The sequence below is a fragment of the Mustela putorius genome, unplaced genomic scaffold (genome assembly GCF_011764305.1).
Source record: "Mustela putorius furo isolate JIRA1106 unplaced genomic scaffold, ASM1176430v1.1 tig00537227_pilon_pilon_pilon, whole genome shotgun sequence".
Classification (NCBI taxonomy): Eukaryota; Metazoa; Chordata; class Mammalia; order Carnivora; family Mustelidae; genus Mustela; species Mustela putorius.
Window position 1 is genome coordinate 24,139,534 of NW_025422368.1, and position 19,948 is coordinate 24,159,481.

Sequence of the window (19,948 nt, forward strand, 5' to 3'; positions counted from 1 at the left end):
ACGCACAAGGCACATCACACACACCTTGGCAAATTATTTTCTAAACTGTGCAAACTCAAAGAGCTCTTGTTTTACACTGAAAAGATCCCAGGCCTGTATCCTCGTGGTGGAAATTAAGGGAGGACATGGGACTTCTGTCACCTTTGGCAGCAGTAGGATTCTTTTATTTCATGAAATAAATGAGACCACCAGGGATGGTGTTTGGTTTTTGTTTTTTTTTTGTTTTTTTTTAATCCCCTCAGTTTAGTTGCATTGTACCCATATTCTATGGAATCTCACTTATACTCTGATAAAAGGCGATTTTTCTGTCTTTGTTTTCAGCCTTTTTAATTTTTTGCTGAGGTATAATTGACCACAACATTATATTAGTTTGAGGTATACAACATGGTAGTTCAGTATTTGTATGTATTGTGAAATGATCATCTTTTAGCCACTTTCCAGTATGCAATACAGTATTATTAACTATAGTCATCATGCTGGCCATTGCATTTCCATGACTGACTTATTTTGTAACTGGAAGTTTGTACCTTTTGACCCATTTCGAAAGCCCATCCCTCAACTCCTTGCCTGTGGCAAACACCAGTCTGTTCTCTATATCTTCGAGCTTGGTTTTTGTTTTGTTTTGTTTGTTTTTCACTCATCCCATGTATAAGTGAGATCATATGATATTTGTCTTTCTCTGTCTGACTTATTTCACTTAGCATGATACCCTCAAGGTATAGATACACCATGCTTTCTTTAGCCATTGACCTGTTAACGGACACTTAGGTAGTTTCCCTGTCTTGGCCATTGCAAATAATGCTGCAGTGAATATGGGTTTGAGTTAATAGTTTCAGTTTCTTTGGATAGATACACAGAAATGGGGATGTGGGATCGTATGCAGTTGTTTTTCATTTTTTTAGGACCCTCCCTACTATTTTCCATAGTGGCAGCGCTAATTTACATTCAAAGCAAAGGCACCTGAGGGTTTCTTTTTTCTCCACATTCTTGTCAGAATTGGTTATTTCTTGTCTTTTTGACTCTAGCTATTCTGACAGGTGTAAGGTGGTATCTCTTTGTGGTTTTGATTTGCATTTCCTTGATGATCAGGGATGTTGAGCTGCTTTTCATGTACCTCTTAGCCATCTGTATGTCTTCTCTGGAAAAATTTTTGGCCATAAAATCAGATTTTTTTCTTTTTGCTATTCGGCTGTATGATTTTATGTATTTTGGATATTAACCTCTTATCAGATACATGATTTGCGAATATTTTCTCCTCTTCTCTAGGTTACCTTTCCTGTGTGGGAGCTTTTTGGTTTGATGTAGTCCCACTGGTTTAATTTTGCTTTTATTGCCTGGGGGATTATTAAAAAAATTATGAGATGAGAAGACGGCAGCCAGACTGGAATGGGGAGAGGGTGAAGCAGTAGGTAGGGACCATTCATTTCAAGGATGTAATCATGAAGAGTCAGAGCTAGGTCTGTAACTTACGAAGAGCAGAGGGAAGGATTTGGGAATTTTTTACGTGTTGGTTTTGGTTAGGATTTTTAGGTCCGGAAGATTGTCAACATTTTATTGGCTGAGCACAAGGGAATAGGTGAATGAAGATAGAAAGGAAGGAGGCAGTAGTTGTTTAAAAGGCTGGGATAAGATCAATAAAGGTGTCAAGTTTTCTCTTTTTTTTTTTTTTAAGGTTTTATTTATAGATTTGAGAGAGAGACAGAGTGAGCACGAGCAGGGGAAGGGGGAGAGGGTGAAGCAGACTCCCGTTGACCGTAGGTGGCAAGTTTTCTTATGACAGGAGGCAGGAACAGGCAAGTAAGGTAGAGGAGAGCTCCCTGGGATTCTCTGTACGTAGGGTATGAGGTAATCTACTGAGATGAAGTGTGGCAGCACTAGGAATAGATTAGGGGAGGATTTTGTAGGGATTCTTAGAGTTTGCCATTGTGAAGAATGCGATAGGAACTAATGATGAAGACTGGGACAGCTGAGTAACACGAAGTGCCCATCAAGACAAGTAGCGGACAGTGGCAGCTGAACCAGCCCAGCTTTCTCTAGCAGTGCTTGCTACAGCCAAGTCCACACAACAGGGAGTTCCATAAGGGAAAAGGTGTTTTGGATACTATATTACTTTCCAACAGAAGGCAGGACTTGAGGCATCCTGAAATTCAGATAACTTAAAGACATTCAGTGTACATGGTATAAAGAGCAAAAATGTAAAAACCAAGTATATTGTTTCTTTGCCTTGTTTTTAAACTCAAACAAGCACCGTATTCCCCCAGTCATTTAGAATATTCAAGTTTGGGCATGCCAGTTGAAAATAAGACAGATGCTAGAGAAAAAGGCTCTGTCTCTGGCAGGTGGGCTCACTTAACCAGGTCTGTGAGATGGGCTTTATTGTTCATGTGTGTTCATGTAAATGACGATGCCTCGGTGGCTGCAACAGTTCCTGGCACGTGGTGGGGATGTGATAAATATTCTTTCAATAAACATCTGTCTGTATGAATGAATGTCTGAGTTTATCCATCTGATTTTGAAGCAGTAGCTTTACCTGACATAGTAAAATATGAAAAATCCTGATTATATTGGTCATTTGGTAGCCCTGCCCTCATCCTTCAACGTATAGCTCTTTTTCTCTTGATGGGTATGCGTTGCCAGAACTTTTAATAAAGTGAAAAGAAAATCTGTGTTGATGATCTAGGATACAGAAGTGCCGAGCAAGTCTATTAATGTACCCTACTTTCCCAGTGCGGTTCCCTATAGCATATGTGGTGGTGACTCATGAATAATTTTGTGTTGATGGGTATAAATGGTTGTTCACTTATTTATCAAATCTTTACTTGAGCACTGTGTCCTGAGCTAAGTTTGGTAGAAAGGATTAAGAGTGGTAGCTTAGCTCTTGAAAAGCACAGTCGAGTAGTAATAACATTCCATGGCCTTAACTTAAGTGAGCCTGCCTGCCAAGTATAGCATCTAGTAAGATAACCCTGTGGTTCCATATGGTACCTGGTAGTAAAGGTTTAAAAAACAAAACAAAACAAAACAAAAACCAAAAAAGTGCTGTGGGAGTGTTTGATGCCATGATCGTGGATTTTGCTCAGTAATCCTCCATGACCTACAGCTTTCATGTACAAGATCTGGGTATTTCATTAGGCTTTAGTGTAAAGGACAGCAGGTGATGACTCTCCGTGGGTGATGATTTTGTAGTTCTTGCTTCTTTCTCCTTTGGTGGATAGTAGAACTACTTGTCATGTTCAGGGTTGGGAGTGAGCAGGTTAGACACCTCTAAATACACACTCCGTCCTTCTACAGAGTAGGCCACAGCGCTTGAGTCTTTTCTTTTTCCCGAACACCATTATTAAATTGTGGTAGTTTTCTAAAGATTTTATTTATTTATTTGACAGAGAGATCACAAGTAGACAGAGAGGCAGGCAGAGAGAGAGAGGAGGAAGCAGGCTCCCTGCCAGGCAGAGAGCCCTGTGTGGGACTCTGAGATCATGACCTGAGCCGAAGGCAGAGGCTTTAACCCACTGAGCCACTCAGGCGCCCCCAAGACTTGGGCATTTTATTCTGCGTAAATTCAACCCCCACTGCCCCCTCCATCCCTCTCAAATACAGACTAAATGAAGCTCTCCCTCCTCTTGGCCTTTGTACATTTCTACACCTTGTTTGTTTCTATGTGGAAGCTCTTCCCTGTACTGTACATTCATGTGACTTTTCCCCTCACCTTTTACCAGGCTTTGACCAGTATCACTTTTATCATCGGGGTCTTCCCTTATTATTACATTAAAATTGTGACTCCCTGCCATTTGTTTTCTGCACAAAGAGCCATCACAGTGCATGATTACGAGCATGGGCTTTGGAATCGGGCTCTCTGGCTCCAAATCCTTTTTCTAGCTCTATGACTGGGATGCCCTTTCTATGGCTCAGTTTTATCACTTATAAAATGGTAAGTATTGTGTCGATAGGGTTATTGAGAGGATTTGATAGATTAGTGCATGAAGAGCACTTACAACAGTGCCTGGTACATAGTAAGTTAATGTTAACTTAATTCTCTTTCCTTGCTTTGTTTTTTTCCCATATGTCATGTACTATACATTTAAACTGTGTGTGGTTTCTTGCCGTCAGAAGTACAACTTTTCTTCTACTCATTTTTCTTTTTCTTTACTACTATATCCTCATCACTTAATTATGCCTGATATATAATAGGTACTTAAATATTCAATCAGTGGGTGAATGAGCAAATGGGAGAGGGTTCTGTGGACTTCCAGGAGGCCATGGGATGGATTGGGCAGGGGTTGGCGCACTTTTTCTGCAAAGGGCCAGATGGGAGATACTTTAGGTTTTGTGAGTTACAACTACTCAGATCTGCTGCTGGACAAGAAAGCAGCACAGATGATACATAAACGAAAGAGCGTGACTCTAATGAGACTCTATTGGCAAAAACAGGCAGTGAGCCAGAGTTGGCTTATGGGCTGCCATTTCCCAGCTCTTGGGTTGGGAAATAATTCTTCATCTTGCTTTCCTGATTCTCTTTATACTTCCCCTAAGACATCTCCCACTGCAGCAATTAGTGCTGCACTGGGTCTTACAGAACTGATATAGAAGTAGTTTGCAAAGCACTGTATTACCCATTAATACTCAGCCTTCATTAACTGTACCAAATTTCCATAGGTCTTTTTAATATTTTCATAGTGCATAATGATGTTAAGAATATATTTTGTACTTTCAATGGTGTCATTTCAGGTCTCTGGTTTTGATGTTCTTTTTCCTCCAGCAGCCGAGGACACATATCTGTACTGCTGATAATGGCCAGAAGCATATATGCTATTAGTGAACAAGGGGGCATTCCACTTACTGAACAGCCAGTGCTGTGACTAACTCCTCATCGAAACAGAAACCAACAGAAATTATCCACTAGATAGTTTAGTTTTTAAGAATTACGCTAGAGTCTTATTTTACCACAAAACTGTTGCCTGGCCCATAATTTTTACCACTCTTCCCAATCAATTTGGTATGCTGGTGGGATCCTTCCATTTTTAAGTACAGGACAATGTTGGCCATGTTGAATGAGTGACAGACTATGACATGTTAGCGTGAACCGCATAGACTTGATTGCTGTAATGAAAACACAGTGGATCGGAAATTATGTGTTCTGCTGCTGTGATGCATTGTAACTAGACGTTTAAGGTGAAATATAGGACTGCCATTGGTGGAAATTTTATGTAAGCAAAATGTTTCTTATTTCACTTCTTCTGACTTTAATCATATGTCATTGTCAGCGCTAACGGTTTTTTCCACTTGCTGTTTAACTATTTTCACCATGGGACATGTGTGCAGAGAGAACCTGAACCATACTCCCCAGGTGTTAGGGTTCTCCTGCCTCCTGTGTTGTCTCCTCTCTGTCTGTGACCCACTGCTGCAGCCTCCAGTCAAAGTACGGTGTTCACACTCCCAAGACAACTGCTCCCTGTGTCCTCCAGAGTGGTGTCCAGCCACCTCTGGTAAAGGACCAGGTTTTTTTTTTTGTCCTGCCTTGTTTCCAGTTCATCATGGATTGATGCTTTCTGTAAAATCCAATTTTAAAAAAATCGGGCAGGCCAGCAACATGATCATTAATTGGATATCATGATAAGACCAAGTTACTATCAAATTTTCTGAATAATTTCTATATTTCACTCATAGTAGACCAGTAATAGTGAACCAGTTCACAGACCATATTTTATTTTTTTTTGTTTTTAAAATTGTTTTTTTATTTTTAAAGTTTTTGTTTATTTGAGAGAGACAGAGGGAGAGAAAGAGTGGTAGGGAGGGTCAGAGGGAGAGAGAGAAAGCTATAGAGAGAGATGTGACTCCCCACTGAACAGGAAGCCCGACCTGGGACTTGGGGCTCTATTCCAGGACCCAGAGACCACCACCTGAGCTGAAGGCAGATGCTCAGCTGACTGAGCCACCTAGGTACCCCCACAGACCACATTTTAAGCCACACTACTTTAGAGCAATGTTTCTCAAATGGATTGACCTAGTGTGGGAACACTTTCTTGGGGTGCCTGGGTGGCTCAGTTGGTTAAACGTCTGCCTTTGGCTCAGGTCATGATCCCAGGGTCCTGGGATCGACTCCCAGGTCAGGCTCCTTGCTCAGCATGGAGGCTGCTTCTCCCTCTGCCCCTCCCTAGCTTGTGCGCTCCCTCTCTCTCTCTCTTTCTCTCTCTCTCCCTCTCCCCTTCTCTCAGATAAATAAAAAATCTGTTAAAAAATATACTTTCTCACATCAAGATGCAATACATATGGATACCTCCCCCCCCACCTCCCCACCATATTGAAACCTCAGGAATGTCAGCTACCTAAGGGCAGAGATATTTTTCTTCTTTTTCCTTGTCTTTTTCACTGTTCTGTCTCCCATACCTGGCATGTGGTAGGCCTTCAGTCACTATTTATTGCATGCAGATGTGTGTGTATATCTAACTGAATTAAAAGTTTCACAAAACAGTTCTTAACCTTCTGGTCCACGAGACTCTCTGCTATTTTTGTTTTGTTCAAATACACATTGCCTTGCAGTCTGCTAAATTTATTTCACTGCCTTCTGATCTTGGGGTCATGACCCCCAGCTGATCAAATACTCCTTTAGAGAGTTTGTATAGAAGATGACTTGTCCTTTCCCTTCCTTTCCCCTTCCTTTTAGAGCTTTGAGTAGCGGGGACCCACCCTGCCCTCTGTAGGCCACAGTCTGGATCTTACAGATTCCAGAACTGCTGACCTCTTACCAGCTCAAGCTAGGTTGGTAGATCTGGCAGGAAACTGGGAGACATGGGAGTTCCCAGGTTTCTAAGAGCTAAAAAGAAGAGGTGGGTGGGGGTTAGGGTTAGAGTACATGGAAAAATCAGAAGTTAAAACCTGCTCAAGACCCCCTAATATTCCTCTATTGGGAACTAAGTTTGCAAACTCCTATAAATAACATCATCACAATGGATTTGGTTCACCTGCATTTTGAAGAGTGTGAAAATTTATATTGTAAGATTGTAGGTGAGAGCAACAGTCTCTTTCATCCCAAGTTATCTTAAAAATCAGGGTGAAGAGACCAGTTTTTGACATATGCAGCTGAGAAGAAGGTCATACTATTCTATATGAATATGTTTATATATTCTATATATAAAGAATATATATAGGAATCTGGGAGCTAGAATCCTTCTGACAAAGATGTGCCTGTTTGAGGAGCCCCTGAAACACAGCTGTGCCGCAAGCATTCTTTCTACCCCATGAGATACGGAGAATGCGGACGTCACAAGTCCCCATTGTCACGGAGCTCACAGCTTAGTCAAGGAGACACATACTACAAAATTAGGGCTCTCCTGGACTCAGGCCCAGGGCACTCTAAGAGAGGGGCAAGAAGGCTGGGCGGCAAGGATGCCTGAGCTGAGTCTTGAAAGTAAGTGTCCTGGCTGGGGGATGAGGTCACTGGGTGATGGGCATTAAGGAAGGCACTTGATGGAATGAGCTCTCGGTGTTATTTGCAACTGAATAAACACGTTCTACCTCTGAAACTAATAATATACTATATATACTGGTGTGTTATCGTATATGATAATATACTATATGTTAATTAAATTTAGATAAAATTATTGTTTTAAAAAAGGAAGTGTCCCAGGGCATCTGAGGGTGGTCCAGACAGAGAAGGAGCAGCTGTCATGACCACACAGAGGAAAGAGAGCAGGTGCATGCTCAGGGAAGGATCTGCTGTATGGCAAGACAGGCAGGGATGGGTCCCTTGGAGGTAGTAGTTAAGTTGGGTAGAAGCTCATGAGAAGGGTCAAGGTTGGTGGTGCCGGTCAGGGCTGACTGGCTGGCTGATAAATCCCTATTGAGAACAACATGGATTTGGGGCTCAGATCTTACTTCTTGAGTGACCTTGGACAAATTGGTAACTTTTTGCAGTCATAATAGCTAATAATAGTAGATAAGGAGAGATGGGAGTTCTTTCACTTTCTCACAAGATCTGCAGATTTACTGAGACTTAATATAGCCCGTTTTTCAAATAGCAGCAGCCCCCTTTTATTCAAGAAGTAAAGGATCTTGGCTTATTGTATGCACCTTTTTATCAATTCCCTTAAGGTTATCATTCCTAAATATTAATAGCATTGAGCTGAGAAGCTCATTTCCTTTTATCCTGTCCTGTTTTCCCTGGCTGTTTCATTTATCTGAGTACTTGCCAACTTTGCCCCACCATCTTTTGTGGGGCCTCATTTTAGCAAGCAAGAGAAGTAACTTTCACTAAGGTGCAGTCATTAATACTTCCTCTTTTATGCTCTGCCTTACAAATTCTCTGTCTGTGAGAGGCTGTTTCTGACTGTGTGTTTTTGTTTTTGCAGGTGGTTAAAATAAGTATTTTCTTATTGGCTTTGTAAATATTTGGTGAGCCCTCGTTGTGTTTGAGGTCATGATAGAAAAATAGAATATCTAAGACAACATACCAGGTTCAAGGGTGTTTGAAAATCCTACTGTCTAAAGATATGGATGAAGGACTTTAAATATTTGATTATGGAAAATCTCAAATATATAAAAGTGTACAAAGAATAGTCTAATGTTACCACACATACTTATCACCCACTTTCGACAATGATCAAATCGTGGCTAATCTTGTTTCATCTATATCGTTACTCTTATTCCCTTCCCCTTTATTGTCTTAAAGCAAATTACAGATGTATCATTTTATTAGGGAATATTTTGCTAGCAATCTTTAAAAAAAAAAGAAAACTCTTAAAAAAACAACTATTATAACTTAAAAATTAAAATAATTCCCTAATATCATCAAATAGTGTTCAAACTTTCAATTATATGATCAATATTGCACCTACTTTATAGTTTGACAGATTTAAAAATGTATGTTGTAACATCAGGTATCACCCCTGCTGCCAGTAGCCTGGTCTCTCCTGTTTTCACCCACTTCCCATGCACCTTGACCTCCACTTCTTACCATGTTGTCTTTTCAAGTGATTCTGAATTAATTTTCTAGGGATGTTAGAGCGGATTGGAGATGAAAAGGATTTGAACTAATAGAGTAGAGAGGAGAAAGTATGTGATGACAGATACATAGCAGAGAACCAGAAAGCAGGGAGCATTGCGTCAGAATCAGAAAATGTTGTGGACATAAGGACTTAGTAGTTGAAGTTTAAAGGGAAAGAGTTTTCCGGTTGAAACCTGAATTGCTTATTCAGAGCTGTTATTTTGGGATCAAAAGAAGCAGTGACTGGGGAGAGGAGTTCTATCCTTGTTTACCTTGGTAACCAGTTCCAACCTCGTCTTGGGTGGAGCTTGTTGGCCTAAAAGGAAAGATGGCCTCTTATGCTCTAGCACAGTGATTGAGTGCACAGCACGATCATCTGGACAGCTTGTAAAAACCCAGGTTGCTGGGCCCTGCCCTAGAGTTTCTCATTCAGTAAGTTTTGGTGGAGCCCAAGGATTTGCCTGCTATCTCGCTTCCAGGTGATGCTGCTGCTGATCCAGGAGCCACACCTTGAGAACCACTGATAGTTCCAACTCCTCTCCTTTGCTCTTTGCATTTTTAAAGTCATGTTATCTTTGCTGAGACTTTATTGCTGCATGCATTGGGAATCAGTGAATGTCTTGGGAGGCGGGGGGATTGATGAGAAGTCTGTGGGTAATTTATGTGAAAATACATTGTTTTCATAATGACCACATAATAATATGGCACTACCAGTCTGGTGGAATGTTTGTAAACATTCTCTCAGATAGAAATATTTCTTCTTTTAAGTGAGTTGTATCTGTTTCTAGGTATGAAGTTAGAAGTTCTCTTTCAACCTAAACATTTTAGTTAAGGAAAGCTGAGAAAGCTAGGACAGATGTCGTTTTTGCCCAGGTTTAGAACAAACTTACTAGTTTTCTTAGTCCCCTTCCTTCCTTCCTTTCTTTCTTTCTTTCTTTCTTTCTTTCTTTCTTTCTTTCTTTCTTTCTTTCTTTCTTTCTTTCTTCACAGAGAGACTGGGCAGCTAGCCTGCCCGAAAACATCACTCAGTTAGCAACCCAGGAAAAAACTGTGGTTTTCTGCCAACCCGTTAGCTACCACGCCCATTGTTGGAACTTACCTTAATATTTTATCCTGTTCAAATCTACTCTAAATGAGTCCTGACCAAACTTGAAATGTACCCAAAACATACTTCTTTTTCTGTTGGGTCTTTCTTTTTTCCTTTAATATATGATATATGAATGTTATCCCCAGGAGATAGCTTTTCTAAGACTTCTCTAAACTTAGTTTTACTGAGCCATTGGAATAGGAAACCGCCAGACTGAGGACTCCTGCAAACAGAGCTGATCTCTGCTTAAATTACCCAACAAATAGGGTTTTCTTGAGTTTGAGCTATAACCTTAAACCCAAACCCCACTCGTTTGTTGTGGTAGTTGTATTTTCTGGTACTTTTTCCCTTCAGCAAGTCATTCAAAGTAGTAAATTATTAACCATTTAGAATTCAGAAATGAATTTGCTATCGTATGAGAATTATTGGCTGTTGAAGGTTTAATTTTCTAAATGATTTTGTGTACCCAGAAGATCGAGTTATAATCAGGAGGTTCCTGGGTAAGCAAAGAATTAGAACAAAGGGACTTGGATATTCTGAGTCTTTTATTTTGGACCTCAAGTCTATAATTGGTAGTTATTCATTATCCTTGATTTGTAACATCATTATAAATCCATGCATTTCCTACTTATATTAATCCACTTTATTTAGTTTATCTTAAAACTACAATTTTAGTTTTAATTAATAATCTTCATCCCTAATTTTTTAAAAATTTCAGATGAAGTATATACATAGTGAAATGCACACATCTGAAGTGCATAGTTTGAGGAGTTTTGACAAATGTATAAACTTGTGTAACCAACTACTCAATCAACATATGGAACAGGAGGTCCTCCAGGATCATTTGCCACTTCTTGCAAAACCATTTCCTATTTTCTATCACTATAGATTGCCTGTTCTTGATTCAGACAAAAGGAATTATATAGTACATTGTTGTTTAAGTCTGGCTTCTTTCGTTCAGCATAATGTTGCATGTGTCAGTAGTTCAGTCTTTTTTAATGTGGAGTAACATTCCTCTCAGTGTATTTGGAGTAATATTGTATTGAGTATGTAAGGATTCCAGGGAAATCTTCCTCTCAGAAATGGTTTTGGGATATAGGAAAATCTTTTTAGAGCATAGGATTTTCTGAAGCCTTTCCATTTTGCCTTTCTATTTTTAAAAATACTTCGATCCAGCCATGAAAGTTGACATAGTTTTATCAACACAGATGCTCGTTAAATTAAGCTGCCTCTGAAGTAACTCAAGCCAATGGGCAAGTCAGAATTTTAAAAAACATGGAAATTCCATTTTAACATTAGTACTTTACCACTTCAGTTTGCTGTTTTTACTCCTCTGTGTAGTCCTTTGAAGTCCATTTGGAATTTATTGAGACTTTGTTGCCTTTCGGATGTGGAATATCTTGAGGAATATAACATGTGGACTTGAAAAGTATGTATGTCCTGCATTTGGATCTTTCCTTATATAAATCAAATTAGATCAGGATGATTGATGCTGTTGTTCAAATCTTCTGTGTTATTGCTGATTATTTTTTTTCCTACCTTGTATCTGCCTTTGCTCTCCTGAAAGAGGGTTGAAAATGATTGGTGGGACAAAACAAAACCAGAAAAAGGACAGGACCATACACTTAAATCTAACCATATCAAAAATTACATCAAATATAAATGACTTATGTGATTCTCCTTTAATTGTGTTGGATTTTGCCTTATATATTTGGAAGCTCTGTTATTAGTTGAAAAAACATTTGCAGTTGTTGGGGCACCTGGGTGGCTCAATGGGTTCAAGCCTCTTCCTTCGGCCCTGGTCATGATCCCTCCTGGGATAGAGCCCCTCATCGGGCTCTCTGCTCGGCAGGGAGCCTGCTTCCTCCTCTCTCTCTCTCTGCCTGCCTCTCTGCCTACTTGTGATCTCTCTCTGTCAAATAAAAAAAATCTTTAAGAAAAAAAAAATGCAGTTGTTATGACTTCCTGATGAGTTGATCATTGTTATAACCTCTGACTCTTCCTGGTAATACTTCTCAATTGAAAGCCATTTTTCTTATATTGATAAAGCTATGCTTTGGGCTTACTGTGTATATGGTATTTCATTTTGCATTCTTTTATTTTCTATTTCTTTATATTTAAAGTATAGCTCTGTTAACAGCATATTGTTAGTGGTTTTTGTTTGTTTTAGCTAGTCTGACAATCTCTGGCTTTTAATAGTGTTCATTCTATTGATATTTAATATAATTATTTATATGAATTTAAATCTACCATCGTGCCATTTGATTTCTGTTTCTCCCATCTCCTCATTGTTCCATTATTGCCTTTTGGATTGAGGATTTTATTAGTAATTCATTTAACCTAATTGGCTTTTTACTAATATCTCTCTATTTTGTAATTTTAATGGATTGCATTGTATATTCTTGTCACTGTCTACCATGAATTAGTATTAAACAGCTTTGTGTATAATGTAAGAGGTTTATCCCTTTCTTCCCTTTGAGCCAATAAGATTTTGATAGTCTTCATGATCCTAGCTACTCTTCATCCAATGGACTGGGAAGTGCCCACAGATAAAAGAGGTATAAAAATGAATCTCACTCATTATGGTTCCCTTTACTCAAGTGCTGAATTCCCTCCAGTTTCTACCAGCTTTTGCTCACTCTCCAGTTTCTTCAAAACCGTTTTTATATTTTATCCAGTGCTTTGTATTGCTATTTGTGGGGTAGTTTGTCCAATTAATCTACTCTACCATTACCCGAAGTGGAATTCTCATTTTGTCATGTTTAATAAACTAAGCACTCTTCTGAACCCATTACCTAACTCAAAAACTTGAACAGTAACCTTTATTTAACTATGTAACTCTTCCTCTCAGTCTGTCCCCCAATATCCCTGACTTGAGGTACCATATCCTGAATTTCATGTTACTATTTCCTCTTTTTTGTTTGCATTTATAGTTTTGTTGAATCTTACGTGTATTTCTAAAATATATTTAAATTTATATTGTTTTAACTCCTAAAAGTCTCACTGAATTTATTGGAGACTTATTTTTATTTGCTGTTATACTGCATAGATTTATTCACACCACACGTATATTGTTTTAGTTAGCTTTGACAACTGTATGTAATTCCATTGTGTAAATATCTCTTGTGTTGGACATTTGGTTTGTATCCACGTTTTTGGTCTTGCAAAGAGTCCTACCATGAACATTTGTGTGTGTTCATGATTATGTACCTTGGAGTAAATACTGTTATCGTGAAAAAGAATATGTTGAAGTTTAGATGACAGTGCGAAACTGTTATTCCAAGTGGTTAAGCCATTTTACATTTCCACCGCCATTCTGTAAGAGATTTTGTGAATCCACATCCTCTGTAATACTTGGTAATGTCAGTTTTTTTTTTCCCCAGTTGACTAAGTATAAAATGGTATCACATTGTTGTCTAAAATTTCTTGTATATTTTTAAAATATATATTTTTTAAAGATTTTATTTATTTATTAGAGATCACAAGTAGGCAGAGAGGCAGGCAGAGAGAGAGAGGTGGAAGCAGGCTCCCTGATGAGCAGAGAGCTCCATGCAGGGCTCCATCCTAGGACCCTGGGATCATGACCTGAGCTGAAGGCAGAGGCTTTAACCCACTGAGCCGCCAAGGCGCCCCTAAAATTTCTTGTATTAATGACATTAAGCCTCTAAGTGTTTATTGGCTGGAGATAATTTCTATTATATATCTGTTCATGTCCTCACTTCTCCCTTTTTAAAATCAGTTTGTAGGAATTCTATCCTTTGACTACCACTGAAGCAGACCATCTATACTATTTTTAATTTATTAGAGATCATAGGCCTTTGAATCCATCATTCTCCCAGACCTACCCCATGTAGTTTGTAAACCCTTCTATACTCTTGACCCCCTTTTCCTGCTCCATTTTTCCCCTTTAGCACCTACCTCATTTACAGTATTAAATACATTTTTTATTGACTGTTTAACTATTACATGCAGGCTGTTACATGATAAGTAGAGAGATTGAGATAAACATCCATAAACATTTATTGCAATTTATTTATTTTAATTTTTCTTTTTTAGAAAGATTTTACTTGTTTATTTACTTGAGAGAGAGAATGAGAGAGGGCATGACCAGGGGGAGGGTCATTGAGAGAAGCAGACTCCTTGCAGAGCAGGGAGCCGGATGTGGGACTCGATCCTGGGACTCTAGGATCATGACCTGAGCTAAGGGCAGTTGCTTAACCAACTGAGCCACCCAGGCACCCCTACTTATTGCAATTTAATATTGTCACTTATTAAACAAGTGCTTGGAAATTTAAAAAAACAATGGTTCTTCACTACTCTGAAAACCATGGTCTAGGTTCTCATACCTCCGTGTCACCTCCGTGTCAGAGCATTTGAAAGGCTCATTGAATGGAACAGGGAAGAAATACATAACTATCTGTTGTGTGTGAAAAGTGTTCATGCTGCACATAAATACAGTTGCTAACAAAGATGAATATTTGTTTTTCTAATTCAGTGAGGTGGTGAGAGTTTTTCTAATATGAGCATTACTTTGTTTTATTAGCCATCGTTATAGCTGAGCCTGGCTTGAATTTCTTTGTGTTATTTTTATGTTTATCGTAGTATCTGGAGCTCTTGGAAGTGCTACTTTTAAAATGACAGGGAATGCAAGCCACTTAATTACATGAAATTCAGGGACTGCATGGTCTTCCGCTTAAACCTCTATGTTCTCAGTTGTCACTGAGTTTTGAGTTTTCATCCTGAACTGTGACTATTAAATTTGCTCCCCACCTCTCTGGACTGTGCAAGTAAATATTTGAGAACTAGCTAAGTTCAGAACCTTGCTTTGTTAACTCCTAATTGCTGGGTGATTGTAAACACCTGCCTTGAGTACTTGTGTGCTATAGTTTTTCTACATAAAATGGTAGTGATACTTTACAACTTATGAAGTTGAGTCAAGTTCTGAGAAATCTGCAACGAAATCTCTAAAAATTATGAAATCAAAGCAATGCTTCATGATGATAGGGCATTTTATCAGAATGAATGCAGAGTAGAAAATTGATCCAAGAAGCTGTTTATCAGAACTGTAAATGTGTTCATAAAAATAAAGTGGTGAGATCTGGCTGCTTGGAAACAGTGGGCAAAGTTTTCTTTTAAACAGCGTATCCTTTATTTCCCAGACATTTGCTATACCACAGTATCTGCAAAGTAGCTAGGGCCCTATTTAGTCCTTTTAGGAGAATTCACATGGATGCTTAGTCTGGTATTTGAAGCACATTAATTAATATTGGAAATCACATAGTCTTGACTTTTTCTTGCTCATAATTAAACTTTTTGCAAGAATAATTCCAATATATTTTTTTAACAGGTGAAGAAATGAGTAGATTATGTCATAATTTCAGCATATGCCTATTTTTCAGATGAGATAAACAGAAATTTAATATGTATCATAGTGGAAGTCAGACAGACCTAGGTTAAAACTTTACTATATGTTTATTTGCTGTGTTTCTGTACAAAAATCAACAAACATCATTGATATCACCTATCTAATGGAGACAAATATATCCATTTTATTGGGTTGTTGTCATGATTAGGGCTTATGAATAATTTGTGTCTATGTATAAGGACCACTATAGACACTTGTACATGGTAGTTGTTGTTGTATTACAAAATACCAGTGGTTGTGTGTGTGTGTTCAGTGTGTTTGCTAGTAAACCCTTTTGACAAGTCCTGTGGTAAATCCATCGGTTGTGTGTGTGTGTTCAGTGTGTTTGCTAGTAAACCCTTTTGACAAGTCCTGTGGTAAATCCATCTACAGAAAACAAAACAAAACAGAAACAAAGGCAAACTGAAAGAGCAGAAATTGGGTGGGGCTGGTGCAGGAAGAAAGAAATCTCCTCTACTGAGCATTTTTCATGGCCCTCAGGAAGTTTCCACAGCCATCCCTGGTGCCCTCCACAGAGGTGTCGAGTTCTGTAGAGGACATCATGGAAACTGTTCTACTGGACTTTCAACACCTTGCGTGCAAGAACTGAAACTCATTTTATTAACTGGTGGAGTGTGTGGTCTTGCAGTTAGGTGGACGGTCGGCCACTGCGTGTTAAGTGACTGAGGTAATTCAGCTCTGCCAGTTCAGAAAATTTCTCTCCTTAGCTGACGTCTAAGTGGGGTTGTAATTTGGCCTTGAGCTGTCACACCTGCTGGGAAGCATGTGTCATTTAAAAGGATATAATGGTAACATCATTGTTTTTTCAGATCTAGGTTGGAATTTGCCCTTGACAAACACAAAATGATGAGTGACGCAAGTGATATGTTGGCTGCGGCGTTGGAGCAGATGGATGGGCTTATAGCAGGTAATCTGCGTCCTCTGAAAGATGGAATCATGACATTTACTCTGCACTTTTGGCTTTTTCATTCCAACTCTTTTATTACCTTTTCCACTTTATTTTCATTTATTGGTTGCCTTTAGATTCCTCGTGGTTTCACGTTAGCCCCTCTTCTCCATTTTATACCAGTATCATTCTCAAACTTTGTTTGAAAATGTCTAATTGCATTTCCATACTGTGGTTCTGACTCAAGGAGAAAGAAAGTACATCTCGGGCAACGCTCTCAGGTTCCCTTCCTCCTCGGGAGCTTTGTACTATCTGTACTTTACTGTACTCCCAATAAACCTTGCTTTGCTGCCCCCTCCCCAAAAAAAAGTAAGTAAGTATATCTCATGGGATTTCGGTGCAGGTAGTAGCTACAGGTCACACTTTGAGAGATACTGCTCTTCCTAGGATCCATGGATATTCTGATCTATTCCCTTGAATTCGACATTTATTTTGCCACCAGTAACTCTCACTTATATTTACTTTCTCAATTCTCTGCTAAGCATTGGGTCTCTAACTGCCAATCAGATACCTCCTTTGAAATAGCCTATATGCATATCCATGTCATCACAGAAAGCTTTGAAGTCTTTTTCTTTTCTCAGAAGCCTTTCTAGTAGTCTTTCTTATCTAGTTTCATAATCGTCCATCCACGCAGTTTTCTACCTAGAAATTTAAGTCACATTAGACCTTTGTCCTTCAGAGCCCCTGCTTAGTCAAGTTCTGTCACTTCTATCTCCCTTTAAAAATTCTGGGGCGCCTGGGTGGCTCAGTGGGTTAAGCCGTTGCCTTCGGCTCAGGTCATGATCTCAGGGTCCTGGGATCGAGCCCCGCATCTGGCTCTCTGCTCAGCAGGGAGCCTGCTTCCCCCTCTCTCTCTGCCTGCCTCTCTGCCTACTTGTGATCTCTGTCTGTCAAATAAATAAATAAAATCTTTAAAAAAAATAAAATAAATAAAAATTCAGCTATTCCAGGCACCTGGTGGCTCAGTGGGTTAAGCCTCTGCCTTCGGCTCAGGTCATGATCTCAGGGTCCTGGGATCGAGTCCCACATCAGGCTCTCTGCTCCGAGGGGAGCCTGCTTCCTCCTCTCTCTCTCTCTCTGCCTGCCTCTCTGCCTACTTGTGATCTCTGTCTATCAAATAAGTAAAACTTTAAATTCAGCTATTCTTTTTTTTTTTTTTTTTAATTGAGAGAAGGAACACAAGCAGGGGAGTGGGAGAGGGAGAAACAGGCTTTCCGCTCAACAGGGAGCCCGATGTGGGGCTTGATCCCAGGACTCTGCGTCCATGACCTGAGCCAAAGGCAAACGCTTAATGACTGAGCCACCCACGTGCCCCTTAGCCATTCCTTTTTTTCCCCTCTGAAGTCTGTCCTGTCTGTGCTCTGCCGTGCTTTGTCCTGGCAACCCTCTCCCTTGATGTTCTTGGCACTCTTGCTTTCCCGCTGTAGTTCCTCATTCTCTAGACCACCAGAATTTTCTTTCTGAAACACAGATCTGGTCGTATTCCTCCCTTATTATGAATCTTGAGTGATTCTCTGTTATGGAAGTAGAGCAAAAAAAACAGTGTAGATCATGACCCTGCTTGTTTTCTCATCATGACCAGAGGGACTGAACAGTAGGTAAACCCTTTGAGATGCTTGTGCTCTCCTAGGGGTAGTGGCTCCTTAAGGTCTCATGTCACATTCTGCGTTTTGTCACAGGAGAAGTACCTTTATGTATTTAGGAACCCATGGTCATGAAGAAAGGTTGAAGGGGCCAGTGGGTGGGGTTGTCATCCATCTGATGGTCTGATGGTCAGGGTCGAGATGTGGGTAGCATCTACTGCTCCTCCATTCTAGCTACCTAGCCCCTGTTGCTTATCTTTTCTGGTCATAAATTTGACCCTACTCTGTTTCAGTGGTTTGAAGAAACCACAGGTGTTTTCATTGTCAGAGGTTCTTCCCTTGAATGCCATGGCAAGTCAAAATTTGGCCTCCTTTGTTCTACTTGTATATCCCGAGACCAGATTTTAATTTGACCTCCTTTGTAGATTAGACCACATCTTGTGTACTGTGTTTAGTTCTTGGAATATCCGTTTCAAAGAGGTTATTGGTAAAACTTAAGAGGAGGTGACCGTGAAGGCGAAGAAACAACTTCATCTGGTAAGGAAGGAACTGGTTAAGTGTAACTGGGAAAGTATATTCTTGCTCAGGGCATGATAGATACTTTCACACAGTTGAAGGACTATTACGTGGAAAAGAGATTGGACTTACTGTGTCACAGTTTCGGAAAATATAACCAGAGCCAGATCCTAGGCTGTTATCAGAGGTTATAACCTCAAATTCTTAGTGGAACTCCGTAGGCAAGACAAGTGATGTTTCTGGACAGTAGTTGAGGACTGACGTTTTACATACTCTACTAGATGAGTATATTTGTTCCTTAGCCCTGGCATGGCTTCAGGACCTACATGAGAGTTATTCGGAAAATCAAGACTTCTTGGGTCTTAGCTCACACTGACGCAGTCAGGAGCTTTTTGGGTAGGACCTGGCTTTATTTTCTCAAATTACTATCAGTAGCTCTCCACCTAAGGTAGAGGGAGATGTGATTGCAAATATTTGAGGAGTTTTTCTAAATATGCATTTCTCCTCTATCCCTCACCTTGTTTTGTGATGGAGACTTAAAAGAGTAGAAGGTTATTGTGGGCACATCTATTGTGAGTAGTATTATCAGGTGATTGTAGTGCTTTAAACTACTGGCATAGGACACGATAGCCTGTTTTGTTTTTAAAATGCTCTACTGTTCCTCCCTTTCCCGGACATACTCTCCTCAATTTCTATTTTTCTGGATTTTCCTCTCAGCCTTATATGGTTCCTGAGGGGAAGATCATGGGAAGTATTTAACATTGGGCCTAGCATATCAGTGGTTACCATTATTACAGTTTGGCAGATTTGGGTCCTCATCATTTGGTCTTGTTCTTCGGAAGGTCAGTGGAATGGACTAACTGAAGGAAAATGCCTCTCCCTGTGGTTGGAATTGATCAAGCTGTGTGGCAACTGGAGAGAGAATTTACACATTGGTTCACACTTTTCTTCCCTTTATAAGACCCTCAGATTAATGAGGTGGTAGTCAAAATACCATAATTATTGACACTTAAAGTTAGTACTTCTAATTAATATGTATATTTGATAGACCAGAAAATAAAAGTCAAAGAGATGAAGAGGTATATATGAGTGATTTCTGAGCAGGCAATGGGTTAGTTATGTACATTCAAGTCATAAAACGCTTTCCCTTATAAGTAATAGGGAAAGAAAGGCTGTAAAACTATTTTTTAAAGCTGATATTAGCAAGAGTTTTTGATGCTAGGCTGCAAACAAAATCATGGGAGAAAATGTTAACACACACACACACTCCTGTACATACACAAATGTATACATGTAATTCATTGAAATTCTCCAAAGATTAAATTCTGGTAAATTAACCGGAAGCCAGTCCTGTTACCCTTGACATTATGCTATGCGGTTTCCACCAAATTGTGCAACTTCTTTTACAGGG

At 39.5% G+C, this 19,948-nt stretch overlaps 1 protein-coding gene across 16 annotated transcripts in view; it reads left to right on the top strand.

The window, feature by feature from the left end:
- LOC101689214 (liprin-beta-1) overlaps positions 1–19,948 on the top strand; it is a 181,803-nt gene that overhangs the window by 100,911 nt on the left and 60,944 nt on the right. For all 16 annotated transcript variants that reach the window (XM_045073047.1, XM_045073049.1, XM_045073046.1 and 13 more), the window contains one exon: positions 16,302–16,399. In XM_045073047.1, coding sequence (XP_044928982.1) covers positions 16,336–16,399 — 64 coding nt within the window. In that variant the 5' untranslated portion in view covers positions 16,302–16,335. The remainder of the gene's footprint in view (positions 1–16,301; positions 16,400–19,948) is intronic.